This window comes from Sturnus vulgaris, chromosome 5, assembly GCF_052056855.1.
Source record: "Sturnus vulgaris isolate bStuVul1 chromosome 5, bStuVul1.hap1, whole genome shotgun sequence".
NCBI classification, from domain to species: Eukaryota; Metazoa; Chordata; class Aves; order Passeriformes; family Sturnidae; genus Sturnus; species Sturnus vulgaris.
In genome coordinates this window covers 34105396-34127675 of record NC_142247.1, presented here as the reverse complement: position 1 = coordinate 34127675, position 22280 = coordinate 34105396, and the positions used below count along the sequence as shown (strand labels likewise).

The 22280-nt window shown below is 40.9% G+C and overlaps 1 protein-coding gene across 1 annotated transcript; it reads left to right on the top strand.

Annotated features, from left to right (window-relative positions):
• Window positions 1-9474: 9474 nt before the first annotated feature.
• On the top strand, window positions 9475-19464 carry HSP90B1 (heat shock protein 90 beta family member 1). The gene is made up of 18 exons (XM_014877009.2): window positions 9475-9591; window positions 10043-10142; window positions 10722-10863; window positions 10955-11071; window positions 11435-11766; window positions 12706-12817; window positions 13507-13623; window positions 14206-14322; window positions 15042-15179; window positions 15267-15344; window positions 15444-15509; window positions 15765-16034; window positions 16259-16504; window positions 16787-16923; window positions 17315-17393; window positions 17491-17646; window positions 18188-18286; window positions 19205-19464. The coding sequence occupies exons 1-18, from the start codon at window positions 9543-9545 to the stop codon at window positions 19232-19234; spliced, it is 2385 nt and encodes a 794-aa protein (XP_014732495.1). The 5' UTR covers window positions 9475-9542; the 3' UTR covers window positions 19235-19464.
• Window positions 19465-22280: the final 2816 nt, after the last annotated feature.

Genomic DNA, 22280 nt, shown 5'->3' with positions numbered 1-22280 from the left:
TTAGCTCTTGGACAAATTTGTTCAAGCCTCATAAAAATATCCTGGACTAAACCAAGTCCACCAGCCACTGTTAAATACATGTAATTCAAATTTTGTTTTGTAAACACATGAAGCACCAGGCCAAAGAAATTTAGATATACCCTTGACTTTGTCAAGGCAGTCCCAAAATGTAGGTACCACATTCATAAGAGTTAGGACATAATTTCATCGTGGCTTACACCAGAACAGAGTTTTCTATCCCCAGGCTCAGTAGGTGTCCAACAATTCATCCCCAACATGACAGAATGGAAAAAAAACTTACAGAATTCAGCACTTATACCAGACTACAGCTTAAAATTTCAAACGTATCAAAATCCATTATTTTCTTCACAGACAAATTTAGGTGACATGATCACATAATATGCCACTTATTACTCAATACTTTATATATAGCCCTGACTTTTCTTGAGATGGCTTGAAAACTCTGCCAGCTGTACTTGACCTCCAAATAAAGGATTCATCTTGCTATGTAAAATGCAGCTTCCACAGAAGCAAAAAGGGGAATATCCTTCATCCAAAAAAAAAATCTGAAGATCAAAATAAGTAATTAAAAAAAATACAAACATGGCAAGAAATTAATTACTAGAAAATTACTAAAAATTCATTACATTACATTGCACCATGGTTGCAACTAAGTTTAGCATAATTCCACCATGTCTGGAGCCTGCAAAAATTTATGGATACACTTGACTTAGAAGTCTCCTTGAAGTTTTAGCTCCTTATTGCACAAAGTCATTCCCTGAGGTAAGTCTTCATAGGCACAAGCTCCAAGAACACAGGACTCACAAACTGTGTCTTGCCAGGGCATAATGCTAAAATAGTGATATACAAGTTGTGAATGACATTCCAACAGAAAAGTCAGTAAAAGGATGGCTCCTCCTCCATAACTTTGTCCATAATGTTCCTAAGCAACACAAATTTGCAGGCATTTCACTGCTGCAATTACAGTGATCTCTCAGATAAAATTGGTACAGCTTCAGTCTGCAGTCTTGAGTAATTTTGGAACCCTGTAATTAGTTTTATCAGAAGAAAGGCTCAGATTATTTCATTTCACATAGAGTAAATAGAGAGTTAATTTATAGTGGTTTCCATGTTCTCTACATTTTAATATAAAATTAAATACGTTTGCTTTTGTCCTCTATTTTTGATATTTTAAGCAGCAGATGCCTATCCAAGAAGTCTCAATATCCTAAAAAACTGAGCACCATAAAGCCCATCAGTCTGTTTATTCTGGAAACTTTTTACTGATAAGAATTGTACACAGAATACATAAAACATTATAGCCACCTCGTGTGGCACTGTGCCACCTCGCAAGTTCATGGTGTCTATCTTGCATGAATTAAACACTATAAACATTTTTAATGAGCCTCTCAGGAAACATCATCATTCGTTAAATCAATGATAATTCGCCCCACATGAAGAACCTTACTTTCTAATCTATCCTTAGTTTCTAGTGTATACAACTCAAGAAGTTCTTAAGGAAGTCCATTTTTGGCAAATAAATGAGAGTATCTTTGTGTCTTCTCTAGCTCAGCCTTATAAATATTGGAAGATAAAACTTCTCATGCACTTGAGAGTTCAGAAAAACTCAGTATCAACATGATAGCACAGAACAGCCCATTAAATTATGACAGATCTCTCATTGCAGTGTTAACAGACATAGTTAAGTGGCTATATTATCAAATAAGATTTACCATGCACGTCTGGTATCAACAGAAGTTTTGTTTCTGTTTCCTTGGGAGTGAACCAATTACCATATGCAATGTTTCCAGAACTGTTAAATGCTAATCAGCTCTCATTTAGTAACAGCAATAATAAGGAATTGTTAAGTACAGACTGAGTTTGAAGTCTTGGTTAAGATTTGATTCTCATGTCCTATTGAGCACTTACATCTTTTAAAAATCTGGATACCTAGCGATAGATCTAAATTCAGATAATGGAGGTCTTTAAAATTCTATTTCACAGCTAAATCTATTAAAACCTAGTAATACATTATTCTTAAAATACAACTTACTCAGAAAATCTAAAACCATAGATGCATTTGTTCTTAAAAATCTACTACGAATTATTTGAAAGACTTCATTAGTTTCCTAAGATTTATATTTTCACCACACCATCCACTGCATTAAATTCCTTCTTTAAAAGAATGCACATTTAGCATAGCTATTAATAAAAACTCACAGCAAGAAGCATTTATTTTCTTAAAAGTGTCTAGGTCTTGTAGCTAGGGAACTTGTTAATCACTTGTTACAAAACTATTACAGCAGATTTCAGCCTGTCTCTTTTGCTTGTTTCTGTCTTTTGGGAGAACGCAGAAGATTCACTCCCCCTTCTTTCCCTGTAGATTTAATGAGCCAGGCACAGCCGTGTTTCATCTTACACAGCATCCTGTCAGATCCAAAGTCTGTTTCTCTATCATAAATTTTATTACTGTCTGCTTTTGTTACACAAACATTCCTACAGGCATTTTCATAATCTATTGGATATAAACAGAATAAATTCTCAAAAAAATCCTCAAAACTACTTCTTTATATTCAGTCCTCCGAATCTATATTATAATTCAGAATACATAGATGAGAAAACACCCAATACAAGAGGGTAGCAAGGCAGCTATGGATTAGACACCTGTATACCAAGAGCTAAAACAGAGTCAAATCAATCAGCTCTTACAATGACTAAGAAATGCCAGGCTAAAAGCACATGAGAAAAGTAGCTGGACAGGTAATCCTGATCATTCTAAATTAGATATTGTCACTCATCCCTGTAAAAGCTCCTCCATTTCACGTGTAACAATTAAATCATTTGGTGCAGGAACAGAAAGGATGGTCTAATGTCACCGAGAAGACCAGAAAAGGAGTTTTGCAACTAGTGTAGTCCAAAACCAGGAAACCAAGTCCAGTGGAGAAGAGTGACACACCCTAGAGAAAAAATAATTTTGCCCTGAAAAATAAATATTTCATTTCCAATATATTATCCAGTACCTCACAATCTGCTCATGCTACCTGGTGCCTTTACAGTGATTAAAGTACAAGGTGTCACTGGAATTTCCTGAACTCACCCCATAGTAGCAGTAAGAAGAGAGATTTCATACTTGTCTGCAGAGCTGGAACACCTCAATCAGGGTAACTCGCTATACCCCAACTTAAAAAAGAAAATATTTCAGAACCAAAATCCCAGGCCTACAAAAAGGCTGGAACTACCTTGAGGAGCCTACAACCTTTCTTCCCTTCAAAACCTTTGTAATTGCCATCATCCACCCTCCCTCCTCTGAGGCTTCAGCTGCCAGTGTTCAAGCCATGCTCTGACATAGCACAGCTGTGTTACCTGGGGCAGGGTCTGTGACAACAGCTGGGAGAGGCCTTGTCTGAGCTTCCACCCACACACCTTTGGCTCCCCAGCTGCAGTTAAGCTCAGGGCTGGGCCTTAGTTTGCTTCTTGGCTGTGCTCTAGGTATACCCAGCTTGGTCAAGGTGACGTCCTGCACCTGGTCAACAAAGACTAGTCTCGTAAGGAAAAAACCCGTCCCAAAATAAGGTTCTCCCTTCCTTTTAAGTAAATTTGGACATACAATAAGTACTTGGTTTTTCATTGATATAAAAAATGTATTCCACAAAATTAATTAGAACTTTTTTTTCCTAATCAACTTTTTTTTAGTATTTCTTTTCCAGGTACATTACATTTGACCTGACATATAAGAAACAAAACCCAGACATAACTGAAGTACACCTCCAGCAATTCATAGAGATCCTGGCACACCTTTCTATATAGTTAACAGGTCTAGAGTTCACTGGCTACTGCAGTTGACTCATTATTTTTCTGAATGGATGAATAAAAACTGTTTTTTCCTGACATAAATGAGTGCTGCTGAAAGGTTGTCTATTAACTTGTCTAGCAGTACTGCAAAGAGCCCTTCTGGGACACAAGGAGAGTGAAATCATGACACATTTTCAAGAAGATGGTAATCTGTGTAACCACAAAAAATATATTCTCCCTGTTAAAAAGAGAAGTATTTTTAAATACATGCGTACATAAATATGTGCAAAGAATAGCTGAAATATTTGAGAAATACCTCTTTCCGGTCGTAATGTCTCTGTAAGGGGATAAACATATAAAGGCAGTGCCAAAAGGAGAATACGACGGTGAAATATTTCCTAAAAGGAGGAGGAACAACAAATACAACGCAGCCGTGGGCACGTAAGGACCTGGCAGGGCTGATCTCTCGACAGGCCACCAGGGCGAGCTCTAGCCCAGCAAATCCAGCCCCAGCCCTGCCGCTGACCCACTGTGGTTCTTCCCGTGCTATCGGGCAGGGGAGGACAAAAAAACCCCATGCATTTTAAAGCTTTATGTCCTCTCTTCGAAACCTTTTATATGTTCGTGCCTCTGTTCTTCGGCAGAAACGAGTGGAGAAATGGTATCAGCCACTGAAATATGTTGCTGCAGGTGCAGATTTCTACTGATACTGAAACTTACAGAGGTTTTAGTATTTGAAGACTCAAGGAGAGTTTTATGATGATGAAAACATGGTTGTTTTAGCTCTACAAAGATTCTTCTAGATATAATTTTTCACCTTAACTAATTTTGCCCTTAGTAGGTAGGCTCCTTAAAATCCATTCTCTTCTGTGAATTCCTCTGCTATAAAGATATAGAGCATTAATCTTCCAGGAAAACCTTGCAATTTTAAAAAATATTTGATGAGGGGGACATGCCACAGATTACAGACTTTTCAACAGTGCTAGCTGCAGTGCAATCATCAGTCTCCAGAGGAATAGGATAGAGACAACCAGAAGCCAAATTATACCTGAAGAACAAACGTTTTCCTCCAAACTTCAAACAACAGTATTTTAATCCTGCTCGTATGTAGTTACTGATAACATTTTCTAATATTTGGATAATCAGCTTGAAAAGCTAGCTGCTGGCAGAAATTTTTTGTTTCATATTCACACTCAGTCCCAGATATTGCAGAACATCTTATGTAAGTGGCTATGTCTTCAGTTTGTGTTGTACACACAGTATTTAGTCCCTGATGCAGACACTGCAGAGGGAGGGAATATAAACTCTCAATGTATTGTTTTAAAAGATACCACTGAAGTTTAAATTATAGAGAATGCAGATAAGTAGTCCTTCATATTTCCAATACATTATCATGTAAGAAAGACAGGGCTCAATTTGGTGGTACAAACTTCAGACTGCATTATTCTCATATAAAATCACTTACATGTCTTTTTCAAATACAGTATGGCCGTAAATGGCTGGTTAGCAGTGACACAAAATAAAGCATTTCAATTATTCATGAACAAAAACGTAACTTGCATTAGTTGCAGATTTCAATTTAACTGTGTACTAAGAGAGGGGATATTCTGACATTGCAAACTCATTCTTTAGTTGTATGGCTTCCTTATGCTTGCATCTATGTACAATATCTTTGCCCTATGTAATTTACATCCCAGGTTCAGCTCACTACCACAAAAACCAGAATATCCCCTTCTCTTAAGCCACAAACTCCTGCTCTTTACCATGCTCTTGTCTGGTTCAACCTGCACCTGATACAAGCTGATTTAACTACCAAGTATTTTGATGGGCTGGAGAGTTAAATCAGCTCAGGAAAGAGTCTGGCAGAGCCAAAGCAGGGCAGTGAAAGGAGGACTGGCTCTCTGTTCCAGCTGGAGCCCAGGAAGATTAGCTGGCTAATTTAGCAGGTTAAGTCCAATACCCACAGTCAGGTCTTACAAACTGGTCTCAGTTTATCTCCACAGCTATTTCTGTCCAGGTTATGCTCCTTGCTAGTTCCAACATCGAGTTGGAATCACGTGGCCTGCTTCACAGAGGTGACCTACACACGGACAGGGGATGACCTGGGAAAGCTGCATTCAACAGACTGGAGAGAGGCTCGCTCTGCTGCTCACATGGAAAGAGACACTGCCTGTATTCCATTTCTCTTATCACCACATGACCCTGAATTTTTACTTTACAGAAAAGCAAGTTCTAAAATAGACTATTACAATCATTATGCACACAACTATCAAAACATATCTAATTGCTTTATAGACTTCTGTAATGCAGCTAAGTTGCTGAAGAACTATCACCACTTGACAGGCACATCTTCCCTTTGGTATTAATTCCTGAAAGGTAATACTCAGACTATTTTTGAATGGCAGCAGTAGTCAGTGCAACTAAGAGCTTAAAAGCTCCCTTAAGTTTTTTCAGCAGAAATTAAGCTGAATTTTTTTCCAATTTACAGCTTCCTTGCAAAAAGAATAAACTTTCTTTCTGAGAGCATAAGTACTCAGCTGCCTCATTCTTGCCTATCAGTTTTGTCCTGGGTAATCCAAACTGGCATTCATGAAAGCAAACAGTATAATCTACATCAAGCAATCAATGCTGGTAAGCTCATTACAGTTCTTACTAGTCTAGCCTTTAAATTCAACAGACAAACACAGATTTATCAGGTTATGCATTTCCTTCAAAAGCAACATTCTACACTGTATAATCATAGGAGCAAAGTAACCAATAAAATTTGAATTCCACCGAACTTAATCTAAAATCTCTGTTGGTTTAGCACAGTCAACAACAGAACTGGTTTGCATTCTTAATATTCCAGTTACCAACGTTCAAAATTATTGTTACAAAGCATTACATTTTCCTGCTGTCAGCAAAATGACTGCTAAAACAGAAATGCCAGAAAAATCTTCTAATGCAAGAATTCTACAAGACAGAGATAACTACTCTGTTTATCTCTGTGTCCTTCAAATGCCTATTCACAGTCATAAAGCAGCGTATTCCCATTCCTCTGAGAATCATAGAGGACAATTAGGAAACCAAATCCTGAACCGCTTGTAGGTGAGTCTTAGAAAAAGAGAAAATTTCTGTGCTTAGACTCCTGAATACGAAATTGTATTTTCAAGTAAGACTTCAGAAAATAGTTCTTCAACTTCACATAAGTGTTCCCAAAAACCTGACAGATCTTTTTTTTACCAACAACCCTGACACTGACCTCTCATATTTATTTTTCATAGTCAGTCGCACATGCATGTTGGAAGAGTAATCATCGTTTTTATTTCTCATATAATTTGTGATCCGTAAGGAACACCTATTAAAACTGCAAATCGTACAGAAAAGCTTCATAAATCCTTTAAAGAGGTTGCAATTGAATTTTGCCTTCTTGTGCTGGTATTGGCTGGGGTGCAGCTAATTTTCTTCACAGTAGCTGGCACAGGGCTCTGTTTTGAATTTGCAATGGAAACAGTGTTGATAACTCAGGGATGTTTTGGTTATTGCTGATCAGTGCTTGCACAGAGTCGAGGTCTTTTCTGTCCCCCACACCACCCCACCATCAAGGAGGTTGGAGGTGCACAAGCAGTTGGGAGGGAACACAGCCAGGACAGCTGAGCCCAAGTGACCAGAGGAACATTCCCTGCCATAGGGCACCAGGCTCAGCACACAGAGCTGGGGGAAGGAGGAGGAAGGAGAGGATGTTGGGAGTGATGGCGTTTGTCTTCCCAAGTCACTGCTGTCTGTGCTGGGGCCCCTGACGTCCTGGGGATAGCTGAACACCCACCTGCCCATGGGAAATTGTGAATTAATTCCCTGTTTTGCTTTGCTTGCATGCACGGCTTCTGTTTACCTATTAAACTGTCTTTATCTCAGCCCTCGAGTTTTCCCACCTTTTACTCTTTTGATTCTCTCCCCCAGCCCAAGGGGAGGAGTGAGGAAGTGGCTGCACAGGGCTTTGTTGCCAGGTGGGGTTAAAAGTATGATACTTCATTAAGAAGAACCCAAAGATAACCATTCTTTACTACAATACAAAGGCTCCTTTTCAGTTCCGCAAACATTTATTATCAGGAGGACAGAAAGGTACAACTGAGTTTTAAAGAAAGAAAAAAATATCTGGGCCATTGTATAACTAAAGATTATAAACTTTAGTTTGCAAAGTCTTTCAGCTACCGATAGACTAAGCTCTGTGTTTGTGAAATTGTAAACACAATGAGGGTTTTTCTTTTTTGCACTGAACATCACCGATCAATCTCTTTCAATTATATTCCTCTCCAAGTACAAAGTTCATTAAGTCATTGCTTTCAAGTTGGGTTTTTTGTATTTGGTGGGTTTTTTTCCCCAGTCTAGTGTTAAACATGTAAGACGAAACAGGTGACAGGCATATGAAAGCCTGGGCAGACTTTTTCAGGATGGTGAGGGGGGTTATAAGTTATTTCAAGTAGGTCATTAACATAGGCTGTTAAGAGCGGTGCACTGCAGAAGTTTCACAGGCTGCATTTCATATCCCAAGCTGCAGCCCCTGCTAGGGACAGTGGAAATGCATGGGAAAGGTCTCATGTCTGGAGCAGCAGGGCTCCCTTTCAGTGTGCCCCAGATCGCAGCTGCCCTCACACTGACCCTGCCCGGCAGGGCGGCACTGGGGCGGCCGGTCTCGTATTCCCTCACACCTGAGGCAGCTGCTGAAGCCGCCACTCCACGGGGGAAAGGAGAGCCGCGGGTGGATAAACCAGGGCCCTCAGGGTAGGATAAGGAGCGCTAAAGAGCTCCCGGGAGAATGGTCCCCGTGATGAGTGCTGGAAACCAGAAGAAGAGGGAGACCTGCCAACCTGCTAGATTTTTCCTTCACCAGGACCGAGAGTCCCCATAGAGGCTCGGCAGAAGGCAGCCGGTTTCTCTCACGGCGGTGTGGGGCACTAGACGCGCAGAGAGGAGCGGAGAGCCAAGGCCAGGGGCACAAGGACAACAGCGGGGCCGTGAGGCCCCGAGCATCTGCGGGGAGAACCCAATCATGGCGGGGGCGCCAGGGGTCACCGAACTACAGCTCCTGGCATGCGGCCCCCACTCGGCGGGGCGGACAGCGGGACTCGCCAGCCCCGCCCTGCTCCTGCCGGCGGCTACGGCGGCCCAGGCCTGGCGCTGCTCCCGGCGCTCGGCCCAGCTGATAATGGCCCTAATCATGACTTTTTCCTCCTCTCGGGACCCGGGGTTGCGGCCGCGACCGGAAGTGCCCGTTGCCATAGCGCCCTGTCTCCCCGTTGAGCATCCCGCGTGCCCCCGGAAGCGGTCGGAGCCGGTGTTCCGTGCGGAGACGGTCCCTGTCGCTCCCGCGGCCGCGCCCCACGTGGTCCCGCCGTTAAACACCGCGGATCATTCATTGCGGCGCCGCGCGGGGCCGCGCTGGCCACGCCCCCCCTCGCGCGCCATTGGCCGAGAGCTGCTCCGCCCGCCAATCGGCGCCGGCCACGCTCCGACCGCAGGAAACCGCACATGGAAAGTCACGATTGGCGGCGACGGCTGCAGACCCCGCCTTCCCAGGCTTCCCATTGGTTCCGTGTTTGGCGTGGTGCGCTGCTATTGGGCAGAATGGCGCGGCCCCCCCCACCCTGGGGTTGATAAGCCGGAGGGGGAGGGCCGGGGCCGCTCCAGCGGGATCGGCAGCGGCGGCGCGGGACAGGCTTAGGAGCGCGGGCGGCGGCGCCGGGGGCTCTTCTCTTGTCATTGCAGCCGCCATGAAATCGGTCTGGGCGCTCGCTCTGGCGTGTGTGCTGCTCCTGGCCGGTGAGCGCCCACGGGTTTCTAGAAGGTTCTGGCGGAGGGGTGTCAGGGTCCCAGCTAAGCAAGCCCCCCCCCACCCGCCTTCCCCGCCGTGTGCTGGGGTGAGGGGGATGGAGGCCACCGAGGGGAGGTGGGGCCTCGGGCGGGACCCCTCAGTCTGCCCCGCGGGGAGGGGAAGCGGTGCTCGGGCCCTCTCGTGCCCTGCCCGGGCCTGGTCCGCGGCGGGGGGAGGGGGCCGCGCGGCTCATGCGCCGTCACGGGTGGGGGCGGAGGATGGGAGGGGGCCTCCCCTTGCCCGTCTCCCGTGTCTCCGGTTGGACTGAGCTCCCTTGGGGAGCGGGGGGGAACTCGAGGGGTAGAGCGGAGCCTGCAGACGTGGGGAGGGGTAAGCGGAGAAGTTGGGTAGTGCGCAGTGTGGGGATCGGGCTCAGTGCTGGTTTCCTTGATTTCCCAGTGTCAGTCAGAGCCGATGAGGTGGACGTAGATGGCACCGTGGAAGATGACTTGGGCAAAAGCAGAGAAGGGTCTCGAACGGATGATGAAGTAGTTCAGAGGTTGGTACCTGGTGTGCCCTGCTTTTGGAAGGATCATTGGAGTACCAGTAATACCTCAGAAGTAAAGGGGGAACGCTATTCAAAAGAGAATCTACTCAGCTGTGAGAAATAAAACATTCCTGTAAGACTGTTTCCTTCCAAATAAAAACGAGCTGGCGAACTTGGATTTAGAAAAGTTCATCTTGTTTTTATCGAATGTCAATAACTGTTACTTGGGGTTTACTCAGGCATATCATAATTGGTGTCAGTTTAGTTCCTATGGATGAAATAGCTCTATGCCCATGAAATGCTTCATTTCCTGTGAGGTACACCACATGCTGAGGATTGCAGCAGCTTTAAGATTACCTGTATTATTCGCTGATTTTTTTAAATGAAAAAAGTCTCAACTTGTAAGCATGAATTTTCACTCAAGTTTTTGCATTATGGTTATGTAGTTGAGGATGGTCACTCTTGCACTTGACTCATTTGATCATGTAATTTTGTGCTGCATCAGTGATCGTTATTGTTGCTGCTTTGTGATAAATTAGTTATACTGTGTGTGGACAAGACACCTTGATAAGTTTTTCATTGTCCTAACAGAGAGGAAGAAGCTATCCAGCTAGATGGCCTAAATGCATCTCAGATCAAAGAAATCAGAGAAAAATCTGAGAAGTTCGCATTTCAAGCAGAAGTGAACAGAATGATGAAGCTAATTATCAATTCTTTATATAAAAATAAAGAGGTTAGTGCCTTCATCTGCAAATGATGTAGAATTTTGGAAGTGGTGTGTCTGTCTTTCTCCTGACATTCCTGACTATTGGTTTCTATTTCAGATTTTCCTGCGGGAACTTATTTCAAATGCTTCAGATGCTTTAGATAAAATACGGTTGATATCATTAACTGATGAAAATGCTCTTGCTGGCAACGAGGAGCTTACAGTCAAAATCAAGGTAAGAAGGATAAGAGAAAAACATATCTTTCAATTAATGGAGGAATGTAAAAATATACTGCATCATTAAATTTCTATTTTTGGCTTAATATTGATGCAAATACCAACCAGAACTACACATAGACCCTTGCAATTAACTTTATCAAAGACTAGTCCTCTTTTAATGGTAAAAATATGTTTCTGGTATTATAAAGAGCAACTGGACTACTTTGAAGGAAGGTCTTCCTCATTTCTGTAGTTACTGCAAATTCATTTTACTGCAGCCAGGCATGTTTGAATTTGAATAGCTGCTATGTACCACGTTTCTTTGGCATGTATTAAGATTCACAGTGAAGTCAAACTGCATTTTTGTCTTTATTTTCAGTGTGATAAAGAGAAGAACATGCTTCATGTTACAGACACGGGTATTGGCATGACGAAGGAGGAGTTAGTTAAAAACCTGGGTACCATTGCAAAGTCTGGTACAAGTGAATTCTTAAACAAGATGACTGAAATGCAGGATGATAGCCAGTCAACATCTGAGTTAATTGGCCAGTTTGGTGTTGGCTTTTATTCTGCGTTCTTAGTAGCAGACAGAGTTATTGTCACATCAAAACACAACAATGATACTCAGCATATTTGGGAGTCAGATTCAAATGAATTCTCTGTGATCGATGACCCAAGAGGGAACACCTTGGGACGTGGCACAACCATAACGTAAGTACTTTCTTTAGTCTTAAAATAAAAAAGGTTGTTTAGATACACGTTCCTTGTTGGAATATGTGAGTGACTTTAGCTTTGTGACTGATTTATTTCTTGTAATACAGCTTTACTCAGTTAAATAGAAATATGCAAAATACAAACTGTATCCAAAAAGAAATGTAGTTCATTTCACGCTTTGTTAGATAAGCTAACAAAACTATGAATATCTTGACAACTGTCAGCAAGTAATTCCAGACAGTTCAGCTGCCTTCAGGCTCATTCAGTCACTCAACACAGTTCGGGCCTGGCAAAACCTGTACAGAGCTATAGAGCTTTGCTTAGAAACTGGCTGCTGTTTATAGATCAGTGAGGCTGGTTTGATGCAAATTTCAAACTAGAGGTAGTCTACTAGTCCTATTTTCATTGCTTTCATGACCAGGTAAATTTACTTAGTCTGGGTTTAGAGGATGTCTTTCTGGAGGAAGCACTCAGTGTAAAAATGTTGGTCTTGGTGCTCTAGTTTGAAGTAAAGGCCATGAATCTGCATCAAGATCCTGATCAGTATTGATATGATTTGATGTTTTCATTTAAATTTTTGAATATTGTGTTCTGCCTCAGCCAGTGAAAACAATTGCTGGTTAAGTAAGGATTGTATATATTAAGAGATAGTTGGAGCTGAACTAATAAAAAAGCTCACTTGCATAAATCTGAATTGCTACAACTGTGGCAAAAATCACGGGTTGTTCTGAGTTAGGACTCACAAGCTTCATAAAGTTCAACTCATAAGTGAATGATCCCATATGTGGATCAACTCCCACTCTTAGTTCTTAGCACCATGCTCTGGCTCAGCTGGTCAATCTCAGTGGCATTAGAAATGTATATTCTGCTATAAAACTGTCAGAATACTTGTCCAGCACTTTAAAAGGTTTGGGTTTTGTTTTTTTTTTCCTTTAGCCTTGTCTTGAAGGAGGAAGCATCTGATTACCTTGAGCTGGACACTGTTAAAAATCTAGTGAAGAAATACTCCCAGTTCATAAACTTCCCCATATATGTGTGGAGCAGCAAGGTAAGTGTATTTCACAGAGTGTTGTCCAGTATAAGCTTTGGTTATGACAGCTGTCTGGCCAGATCTTTCATGAAGGCTGAGGGCTGCCATAGAGCTGCTTCTTGTCTAATTCCTAAAATTCTTCTGTTTCTGACTCTTTTGGCTATTATTTTACTAGTGTGTTTTGGTTTTTTTTCCAAATGCTGGTCTGTTGCTAAAATCACAAACTTTAAAGGAACTTGGTTTTAATCTGACTCAAAGAACTTTACCAAAGGAAAAACACTGCTAAGTAATAATAAGGATCTTTCTTCCACTGGCTTTGGTAGATGGAAGCTCTGTTAAGTTCTCAAGCAAAGCCATGGTTAGATACCCTTCTGAAAAAAATAGGGCAGTGTCTTAGATTTTATGCCTGTTGTGATGTTTTCTTGGTGCAGCACCAACTTAAAATCCACCAAGTCTCTGAGCATTATGTGTAAAGCATTGAAAAACTTAAATTTGGGTGTGGTGATCTCAGAGCGTATCAAAGAAAAGTATGTATTAATGAAAAGCAACTGAAAAATACTATCCAGCATTTAATATCCAGCTATTGCAACAGACAAACAGCAGAAGTTAGGCTAGTACTGTGAAAGATTAAGCTGTTCAAGAGAATACTCGAACATAGCTGTTAGGAAATCAAAGTGTCAAATCCCCACCTTTGGTTGCCTCTTTAGACAGAGACTGTTGAAGAACCCATTGAAGAGGAGGAAGCCAAGGAGAAAGAAGAAGAAACTGATGATGAAGCAGCAGTTGAAGAAGAGGAGGAAGAAAAGAAACCAAAAACTAAGAAGGTAAGCTTTGTTAGCTTTGATATCCTGTAACTCATATCAGATAGATAGCAATTTTCCTAGCTAATCTTGCAGAGGTGCATTTCAATAGTGTATGCTTTCAGGAAGCAAATCCTTTTAAAGTGAAGATGGTAGGAAAGAAGATTGTAAATGAAACAGATTAGGTGGAAGTCAGGCAGATGATTGGCAGTAGCCTTGTGAAGCTATGGTCACAGCTAATTATAAGTACTTACATTAACTGCTTGAAATGGTTTTGGAATTCTGTAATCTGACACTGTTGATGAGTTTAAATTTAATATACTCTGCTGACAAGATTTTTCCAGAGTGGCATTGGAACGGAAATACTGGTGCTTAGTGAATATGTTAATGTACAAGGAACACACTATATTGTAGACTAAAGTTTTGTTTCCATGTGTTGTTGAAAAGAGAATGTCCGGGTCATTGCATAATTTTGTAAATTAGGATGAGCATGTTTGGGACTTTTGCATGCTATTTTATGTTTTGGCTTAAGTAGAGTGCCTTTAATTGTCCTAACCTGAAGTAAAGAATGAGTCTTTTTTTATACTATTGTGTTTATTTACCTAGGTTGAAAAGACTGTCTGGGATTGGGAGCTCATGAATGACATAAAACCAATCTGGCAGAGACCATCTAAAGAAGTTGAAGAAGATGAATACAAAGCTTTTTACAAAACCTTTTCCAAGGTAAGCTCTGGGCCTCAAGGTAATTCCAAAGCAAGAGGTTTGCTATAGTATCTCTTGCTATATAAATAAAACTGAGTCCTTAGAGGATGGGCTATTTCTGAAGAATTAGTTGCTGTCAGTAGGTGGAACTGCAGAGAGACTGGAAGGTATAACATCTCAGTCAGGAATTAATCTTTTTTTTCCAGAGAGAAGGTACTGCCCTCCAAGTATTGATAAGTCTAGATTTGGGAAGTATTTTGTTGCAGCTCATGCGGAGCTTACTGATGTGTATGCGTTTAAATGTTGACAGAGAAATTTGTGTTTTATCTGAGGGTTGTGGTGTTTGCTGCATGTGGTGGAAGGAAGAGGGAGACGGTTTCCTAGAAGTGTTGTCTTTGTATCAGCACAGTGTTATGTGTTACTCGAGAGTATCTTAACTGTGGTGTGATGATACTCTGTTGGTTGTTATCCTATTGGTAACTCTTTATTGACTGACATGTTAAAATCCAGCAAAACTTGGGAGGTCTCCAGGGAGGTTACTTAGGATAGTTATTTTTTACATTAGTAACTCTGCTCTTATAACTTAAACTTTTGTCTCCATGATAGACCCTAGCAAAGCATGGCTAGGTGGATTAGTTGTAAAATAATTGCACTTATTTGCCAAACTCATGTTATTATTGGAAATGTATTGACTTGTTAATGTTCTCTCCATGTCAATTAAAAGCATTCTCTCTTCACAGGAACACGATGACCCCATGGCATACATCCACTTCACTGCTGAAGGGGAAGTAACTTTCAAATCTATCCTGTTTGTTCCTAATTCTGCTCCACGTGGACTGTTCGATGAATATGGATCCAAAAAGAGTGATTTCATTAAGGTAGGACAGAAAAGTGTGTGGGTATGGTTTTGTGGCAAAGAAAAAAACTCTAACTTAACTTGGGTGCCTTCTGCTCTTGTAATTCAGCTGTACGTTCGAAGAGTGTTCATCACTGATGATTTCCATGACATGATGCCCAAGTATCTTAACTTCGTTAAGGGTGTTGTAAGTATTATAAATCTTAATTGCATTTAATTTTTTTTTTAGCCTCAAATGCTGCCAGATATGCTGCCAGATATACTTAAAACTTTCTTTCTCAATTAGGTGGATTCTGATGATCTTCCTTTGAATGTATCCCGTGAAACACTTCAGCAGCATAAATTGTTAAAGGTAAGCTAATTAGTTTTAAATTCCTTCATTGTAAGCACATGACAGCAGCAAGGTTTAGAAGACTTAACAGCTTGATGAATTTTGTTACATGACTGTGAAGTTAATGTAAAACAAACTCAGTTATTGCTGTTTCCAGATTACCTGTCTACTTCACATCAGGGATACAAAGTGGAATCTGTTCTTTGCAGTGAGGTTGCATTGAGGGCTATTCCAAATACTTATTGTTGTAACTCAGTATTGCTGCCATTTTTTTAGGTGATCAGAAAGAAACTTGTCCGCAAAACTCTTGATATGATCAAGAAAATTGCAGAGGAAAAATACAATGACACATTCTGGAAAGAGTTTGGTACTAACGTGAAGCTTGGTGTTATTGAGGATCACTCCAATCGTACCCGACTTGCTAAACTTCTGCGCTTCCAGTCTTCTCATCACGAAAGCAACCTCACAAGCCTTGATCAGTATGTGGAAAGAATGAAGGAGAAGCAAGATAAAATCTACTTCATGGCTGGTGCCAGCAGAAAGGAGGTATGTAAGAGTGAAAGAGGAAAGGGGTACAGTATATTATAGCTTGTAGTTTTAGTACCATAAATGTTGTAAATTGTGTATTTACTGTATATGTGGAGACTCCATGTTTATTACTACTGCAGTTCAGTTTTTCTGGTACCAATATTTGCTAGATTGTTGTACACGTTTTGGTAGCTGCTGCTACCAATGCAATTAAACTGATATCCTTAATGTTTTCATCCTAGGCTGAGTCCTCGCCATTTGTTGAGCGTCTGCTGAAAAAGGGCTATGAAGTGATCTATCTGACCGAACCTGTAGATGAATACTGTATTCAGGCTTTGCCAGAGTTTGATGGCAAGAGGTTTCAGAATGTAGCAAAAGAAGGAGTTAAGTTTGAAGAAAGTGAAAAGTCTAAAGAGAGTCGGGAAGCCTTGGAAAAGGAATTTGAACCCCTCTTAAACTGGATGAAAGACAAAGCTCTCAAAGATAAGGTAAAATACTGTGTTATATGTAGTGATTATTTTTACCTGTACTTGGTACAACATACCTTGCAGATTATTCGAGCACAGACTTGACAGTTTCTCTGTCTTCATGGCTAAACCTTTATGGCTAACATCTTTATTCAGGAAGATAATGAGTTAGAATGACACCTTAGACATTTTCCTGAAATTTTTGAATTGACAGAGGAGTGCAAAGTTATTTACTTTATTCATTATATAAGCTAATAGCTCTGTGAACTAACATTACGGTATTTTTGGGTTTTTTTCCTACAGATTGAAAAAGCTGTGCTATCTCAACGTTTAACCCAATCTCCATGTGCTCTTGTGGCTAGTCAGTATGGATGGTCTGGTAACATGGAAAGAATCATGAAGGCTCAAGCTTACCAGACTGGGAAGGATATATCCACAAAGTAAGCTTCCAGTTCTGTAGCAGCGGACAGAAAATGCAGTTGATGGGGCCTCCCTTGCTTGGTGTGCCCAGAACAGCTTCCACCTAGTTCAGATGATCCCTGAGTGTTTTTAAGGTCATTTACAACAAATTATTCAATTATTAGCCTTAAATTATTTTCAAGCCCTATATGTAAAACTGCCTGGTGAGCAAGACTCATCAGTGGCATTTGGTATCTGCCATTTGTTGACTAGAGAAGATGTACTTAGTAATTTGATTGCTTTTTATAGTTTCACCACTATTTAAGGGGGGGGGATTACACTTGTTACTGTGACTGTAACCAGTGTATGCAGATCTAAAGAAATAATTGGGTCCTGTACTTTGAAGCTTAGTGTTGTCATTTCTCTTCTCAGTTACTATGCCAGCCAAAAGAAGACATTTGAAATTAACCCCAGGCATCCACTGATCAAGGACATGCTGAGGCGAGTCAAGGTAAATAAATAACAGTAGTCAAACATTGACTGAGTTGGTTGCGTACAACCTGCTTTAACAGGTCTGTTTTGATTTTTCTTGTCTTCTTCCATATTAGGAAAATGAAGATGACAAAACTGTTTCAGATCTTGCAGTGGTATTATTTGAAACTGCAACGCTGAGGTCAGGATATATGTTGCCAGACACTAAGGAATACGGAGACAGAATAGAAAGGATGCTTCGTTTGAGTTTAAACATTGACCTGGATGCAAAGGTTAGTTTGTCTTCCACTTGGGCTGATATTTGCCTTACTGCTGCTCCATTTTAAAAAGCACAGCTGCTTGATTCATTTGCACAAAATGAAATGTATCCAGCTTCCTGAACTTAAATGGGCCACCAAAAGTCCAGCCATGAATCTGTACTTAATACTTATGTTCTCCCTTCCTTGCTCTTTGTAGCTGGTTGAGATTCTGCTGTTTCATTCTGCTTCTCAAGTATATTCCTGTCCTTAATTAAGCGCTGGTCCTACGGGAGTATACTGGGCACGCAGGCCTTTGGCCCCTGCCTCTCTAATGGAGAAATTCCTGAGTGGGTACAAATAATACAGGTTCTCAATAATGCTGTGCAAGAACTTCTGCTGGCTGTTTTGCTGGAGTGGATCAGTGCTAAACAGATCTTACTTTTTATCTTCAGGTAGCTTGTGGCAAATGTTAGGAAATGATAGTGAATACTTCCATAGCCTATATTTAACTAGTGCACAAGTAGTTAAACAACCTAAGCAAGTAAAGCAAATTGTTTGTGACCTTTGTGTGCAGGTGGATGAGGAACCTGAAGAGCCTGAAGATGCAGCTGAGGAGGCAGAGCAGGATGAAGAGGAAGTGGATGCTGATGCTGAGGACAGTGAAACACAGAAGGTAGGGTCTCAAGTTTGATGCTTTCTTGACAATATTTATGTGCGACTTTGTCTGTGGGTGCAACCTGGCAATAAAGTTGTTCATTTTGCCTTTCATGACACTAGATTTTAGTGTCAGGTGTTCTAGGCTTTTCTTGGAGGGGAAAAAACTGCAGTATATATTTATTTATAAATTATTTAAGTAATAAATAATAATAATCTAAATTTAAATTATTATAAATTTTATTTATAAATTTATTATTAAACTGTATTGTGAAAATATGACACTGAGGTATGTTGAAAGCTGGAACTAAATTAAGCTTTAGCAATTGTAACACTGCCCTGTGGCAAGAAAATGGCAGCAAATCCTCTAGTGAAGAAAATTATCTGTGGTATGTTTTTGCTCAAAGCTGTGGAAATGAATAAATCAGCAGGAGGGTAGTTTCAAATGCTTACAATACAGGCTTGGAACAACAGTCCAGACAACACCATTGCTTCCTAACAGTTCACCTATCATGTGAAGTCAGGCTTCACTTAGCTCATGTCTGCAGTTTTAATTATGTCTTGATGGATGTGCTGAACTCTTGTAATATCATAGCTTCTTGATAATACAAACTTGTGAAGTTGTTTTGAGGTCCCAACTGGGGCTCCTTTCTTGGATTGCTTTTGGAAGAGATCCTGTGACTAGTGCAGATATATAGCTTATAGCTATGTAATTTCCTACCGTTAAATGTCAGATTAGGTAAGAATAAAAGTGAGAAACAGTATTTATTGTACTATACCTACTTATACCTACTTAATTTTGATGCCACTACTGTTCTGTTTGCACAGCAGTATAAACTGCAGTGACAGTAATACAAATTTCTGTTCTTCTGGGACAGTTCTTGTAATCTTTTTCCACTTTCAAAAAGTAATATTCTGATTCTTTTTGTCTTCACAGGAATCCACAGATGTGAAAGATGAACTGTAAACTGCACTCAACTACTGTCCTGTATTGGGGGGTTAAGAGGGAATGTGAATTAGATTGTTTTGTTTTTTTCCACTGTAAAATGAGGGATGGTATGGGCTTTTAAGGGTAAAGGAGGTTTTTTTTTAAGTTCACTTTTCTAAAAAACATTCCTCATGAATGTAAATTTGTATTATTTAACTGACTTGGTGTAAAATCTTGTCATGTACAAAATAAAATGTTCCCAAACACCACCAACTCTAAATTTATACATAGCAAGCTCATCCTGTGGGCTGGCAGAAAGAAATGAGGGTATGGTCCTGGGTGTTCTGGTCCTTTGTGCAAACAGGCTCTTTGTTGGCAGTCTTTGGGCCTTCTCACGCTGGCACAGCTACACCTACTTGTGTAGTATCTGCATAGGGCTAGTATTTATGTTTACAAACCTGCTGTGCTGCTTAGCCAAATACACCTAGTAGCTGAGAGCTGTATCGAACTTGCTAATTGAAATAAGCATTTGAGTTAGTTATCTCCTGCAAGCCTGAGAAAGAGGAGATGGGGTGTTTAAAAATGGCATTGGAAGTGAAGCCCTGACAGTTTGTGCTGGACTCTGTGACTTGACTCCATAGAATAGGCAGCAGAAGCTTTCAAGATGAGGCGGGGGGAAAGAGCATTTCCTTTCACTATGTGGACAACTCCCACCAGAACTGTCTTGCTGCCTGTGAGCTGGTACCATCCTCTATGGCACTTGGACACCCTGCCTTTAACTTGTGTAGCTACAGCAGTTCTGTTTTCTACAGGGTTTTTTAAAGGTGGAAGTTCTTTCCACATTTCCTTAATGCTGTTACTCCTAAATGTTTTTGCTCTTGTTCTAAGTCTCTTATGGCAAAGCACTGTAGATATTTAACGTGACTGAAGTTAAACCTGGTTAGTTGTAGACATGTTGAACTTCCATTCATTGTTAGCTTTATGTAGTGGTTGGATGAAGACTACATTTTCTCACTAATGCCTCTACTTTAAAGCATCTTCACAGACTTGGTAGGAAGCGTTTACAGTGAGGGCATTTTATTTTTGGGGAAGAAGGACATAGGAGTGGTGCTTCTGCAGAGTGATACTTCTTAAGAACAATCTTTTCTGTTTTGTTAACAGAACTTCTGTAAAGTTACAAGTTTCTGCAGGCTGAAGCAAAATAGGCTTTCTTATTAGGTGCACTAAACACTGATCTGAAGAACTTGCTTTCCATTAATTGGGCTTCTATATTGCCTGAAATATGCCATGTATCAGTGTGGTTGTTGTGGTAGGGTTTAGAGAGTTGAAGTGTGAGATGTCAAGGAAAGGTTTGGGGGGTTCTTGAGGGAGTTTCTGGGGGCTCTGGTTTCTGCTCACTGCAGTGGTATCCTAGAGAAGAGCCTTTTGTTAGTAGCCCGGGCTGAGTGGTGTAACAAGAGTCTCAGCAGCTGGCACTGTCAACTTGAGAAGCAGTTTTGGCAGTAAGTTACTGATCAGGGCAGCGCTGCCTTCCTCTTACTAAAGCAGTGAAACTGTGCTCTGTAGCAATCAACCTCCGAAAGTATCACTTACTTTCAGTGATACACTCAGAAATGTATCCTTACTACCCACACCTCTGTATTTGACCTCTGAGTAGCAAAGGTTGCTTCCACCTCCTGTATGGTTGGGAAGGATTTTGCCTTCCCAACAAACGGAAATATTGTAAGCATAGGGTGGCCTCCTCCAGTATTCTTAATCCACCACTTACTTGAAGACTTAAGCCAACTTTGTTCTGTTGTATAGATGAAGTTCTTACTGCTTAGAGTGGTTTGAGGATGACAAAACTGATTGAATTTCAGAGATAATAAAGAGCATACTTGAGAGTTACACTTTGTGCTTCTTCATATACTTCAGCTGAGTATCACGTGGTCCAAACATAATTGTGGTCCAGCTGCTTTTTCTACACCCTGCAGTGGCAAATGTTTGCTATTAGCTAGCACAAAATGCACTTGTAAGTTTACCTTTTTTTTGTCAGCTCTGAAGCAAAATTATGTCAGTAGTGGAAGTTCCCAGTCAGCACTGTTTCTTTCAGTGCTGCAGTTATGCTGATTCTAGGGCTGTCACCCTCTGCTGTTAAAACTTGGTGCAGTGTCAGCTTTGCTCTTCCTAGATGGGCACTAATGAGGACGTTTCCCTCAGAGCTAGAAAAGGCTGAGCTCCCTGTTGCTCTGTTTCCAGTAGCAGCAGGATACACTTAGAAATCCAAGCCTTAATTAGTAGAAACGTCACTCTGCAGCCTTTAGATCTGAAAAACCTTCAGAAAACAGAGAGAAATGCATCTTTCATGTCAGAAATCAACAACATAAGAAGTGATAATCTGACAAACTGTGAGTAACAGTGCAAGGGCTGGTGAATGCTGGCTTGTTAAAGGGATCATCAAAAAAACTGCTGTTCCTGCCCCAGTTAGAATAGGAACAAAATACTGCTGAACTGCCTCATTTTCTCTTCAATAAACTTTATCTTCTGCTGAGGTGGAAGGTTGCCAATCTCAGCTTTGCTTAGGTGCAGTAAAGAGTCTTTTTACTAGAAGTGGATCTACTAAGATATTTCTGTTGATAGATTTTGTTTGGGCTTAACATCTGTGTTTTACTAGAGCCACTCTCTCACTGCCTGCTGTCATTGATAAAGGTGCCTGAGAGAGGGGATGTGATCTAGTTATTAAATAAGAAGTGCACACATGGGGACACAAGAGCAGGAGAGGAGCTCATCTCACCAACAGCTGTAAAACTTGGTGAGAGCAGACACATACACATGCATAAGAACTATAACCCTTTCTTCCTAGGGAAACCACTCCAGCTTATGCAGGCATCAATAAATTAATAGCTTCATAGCCAGAACTGATGTAAATATAGCACTTTCAGTGATCATTTCTGGATGCCTCTGCTCTTATAATATTTCCAAGTACTTTGGTAGGAGGAATTAGGGAGCTTTTTGTTTCCTTACCGGGTTATGTGTCAGACTGTGTTTTTTACGAGTTAAACTCAAGTGGCAACTGAGGATTAAGCCTGTGCCTTGTCCTGGCATC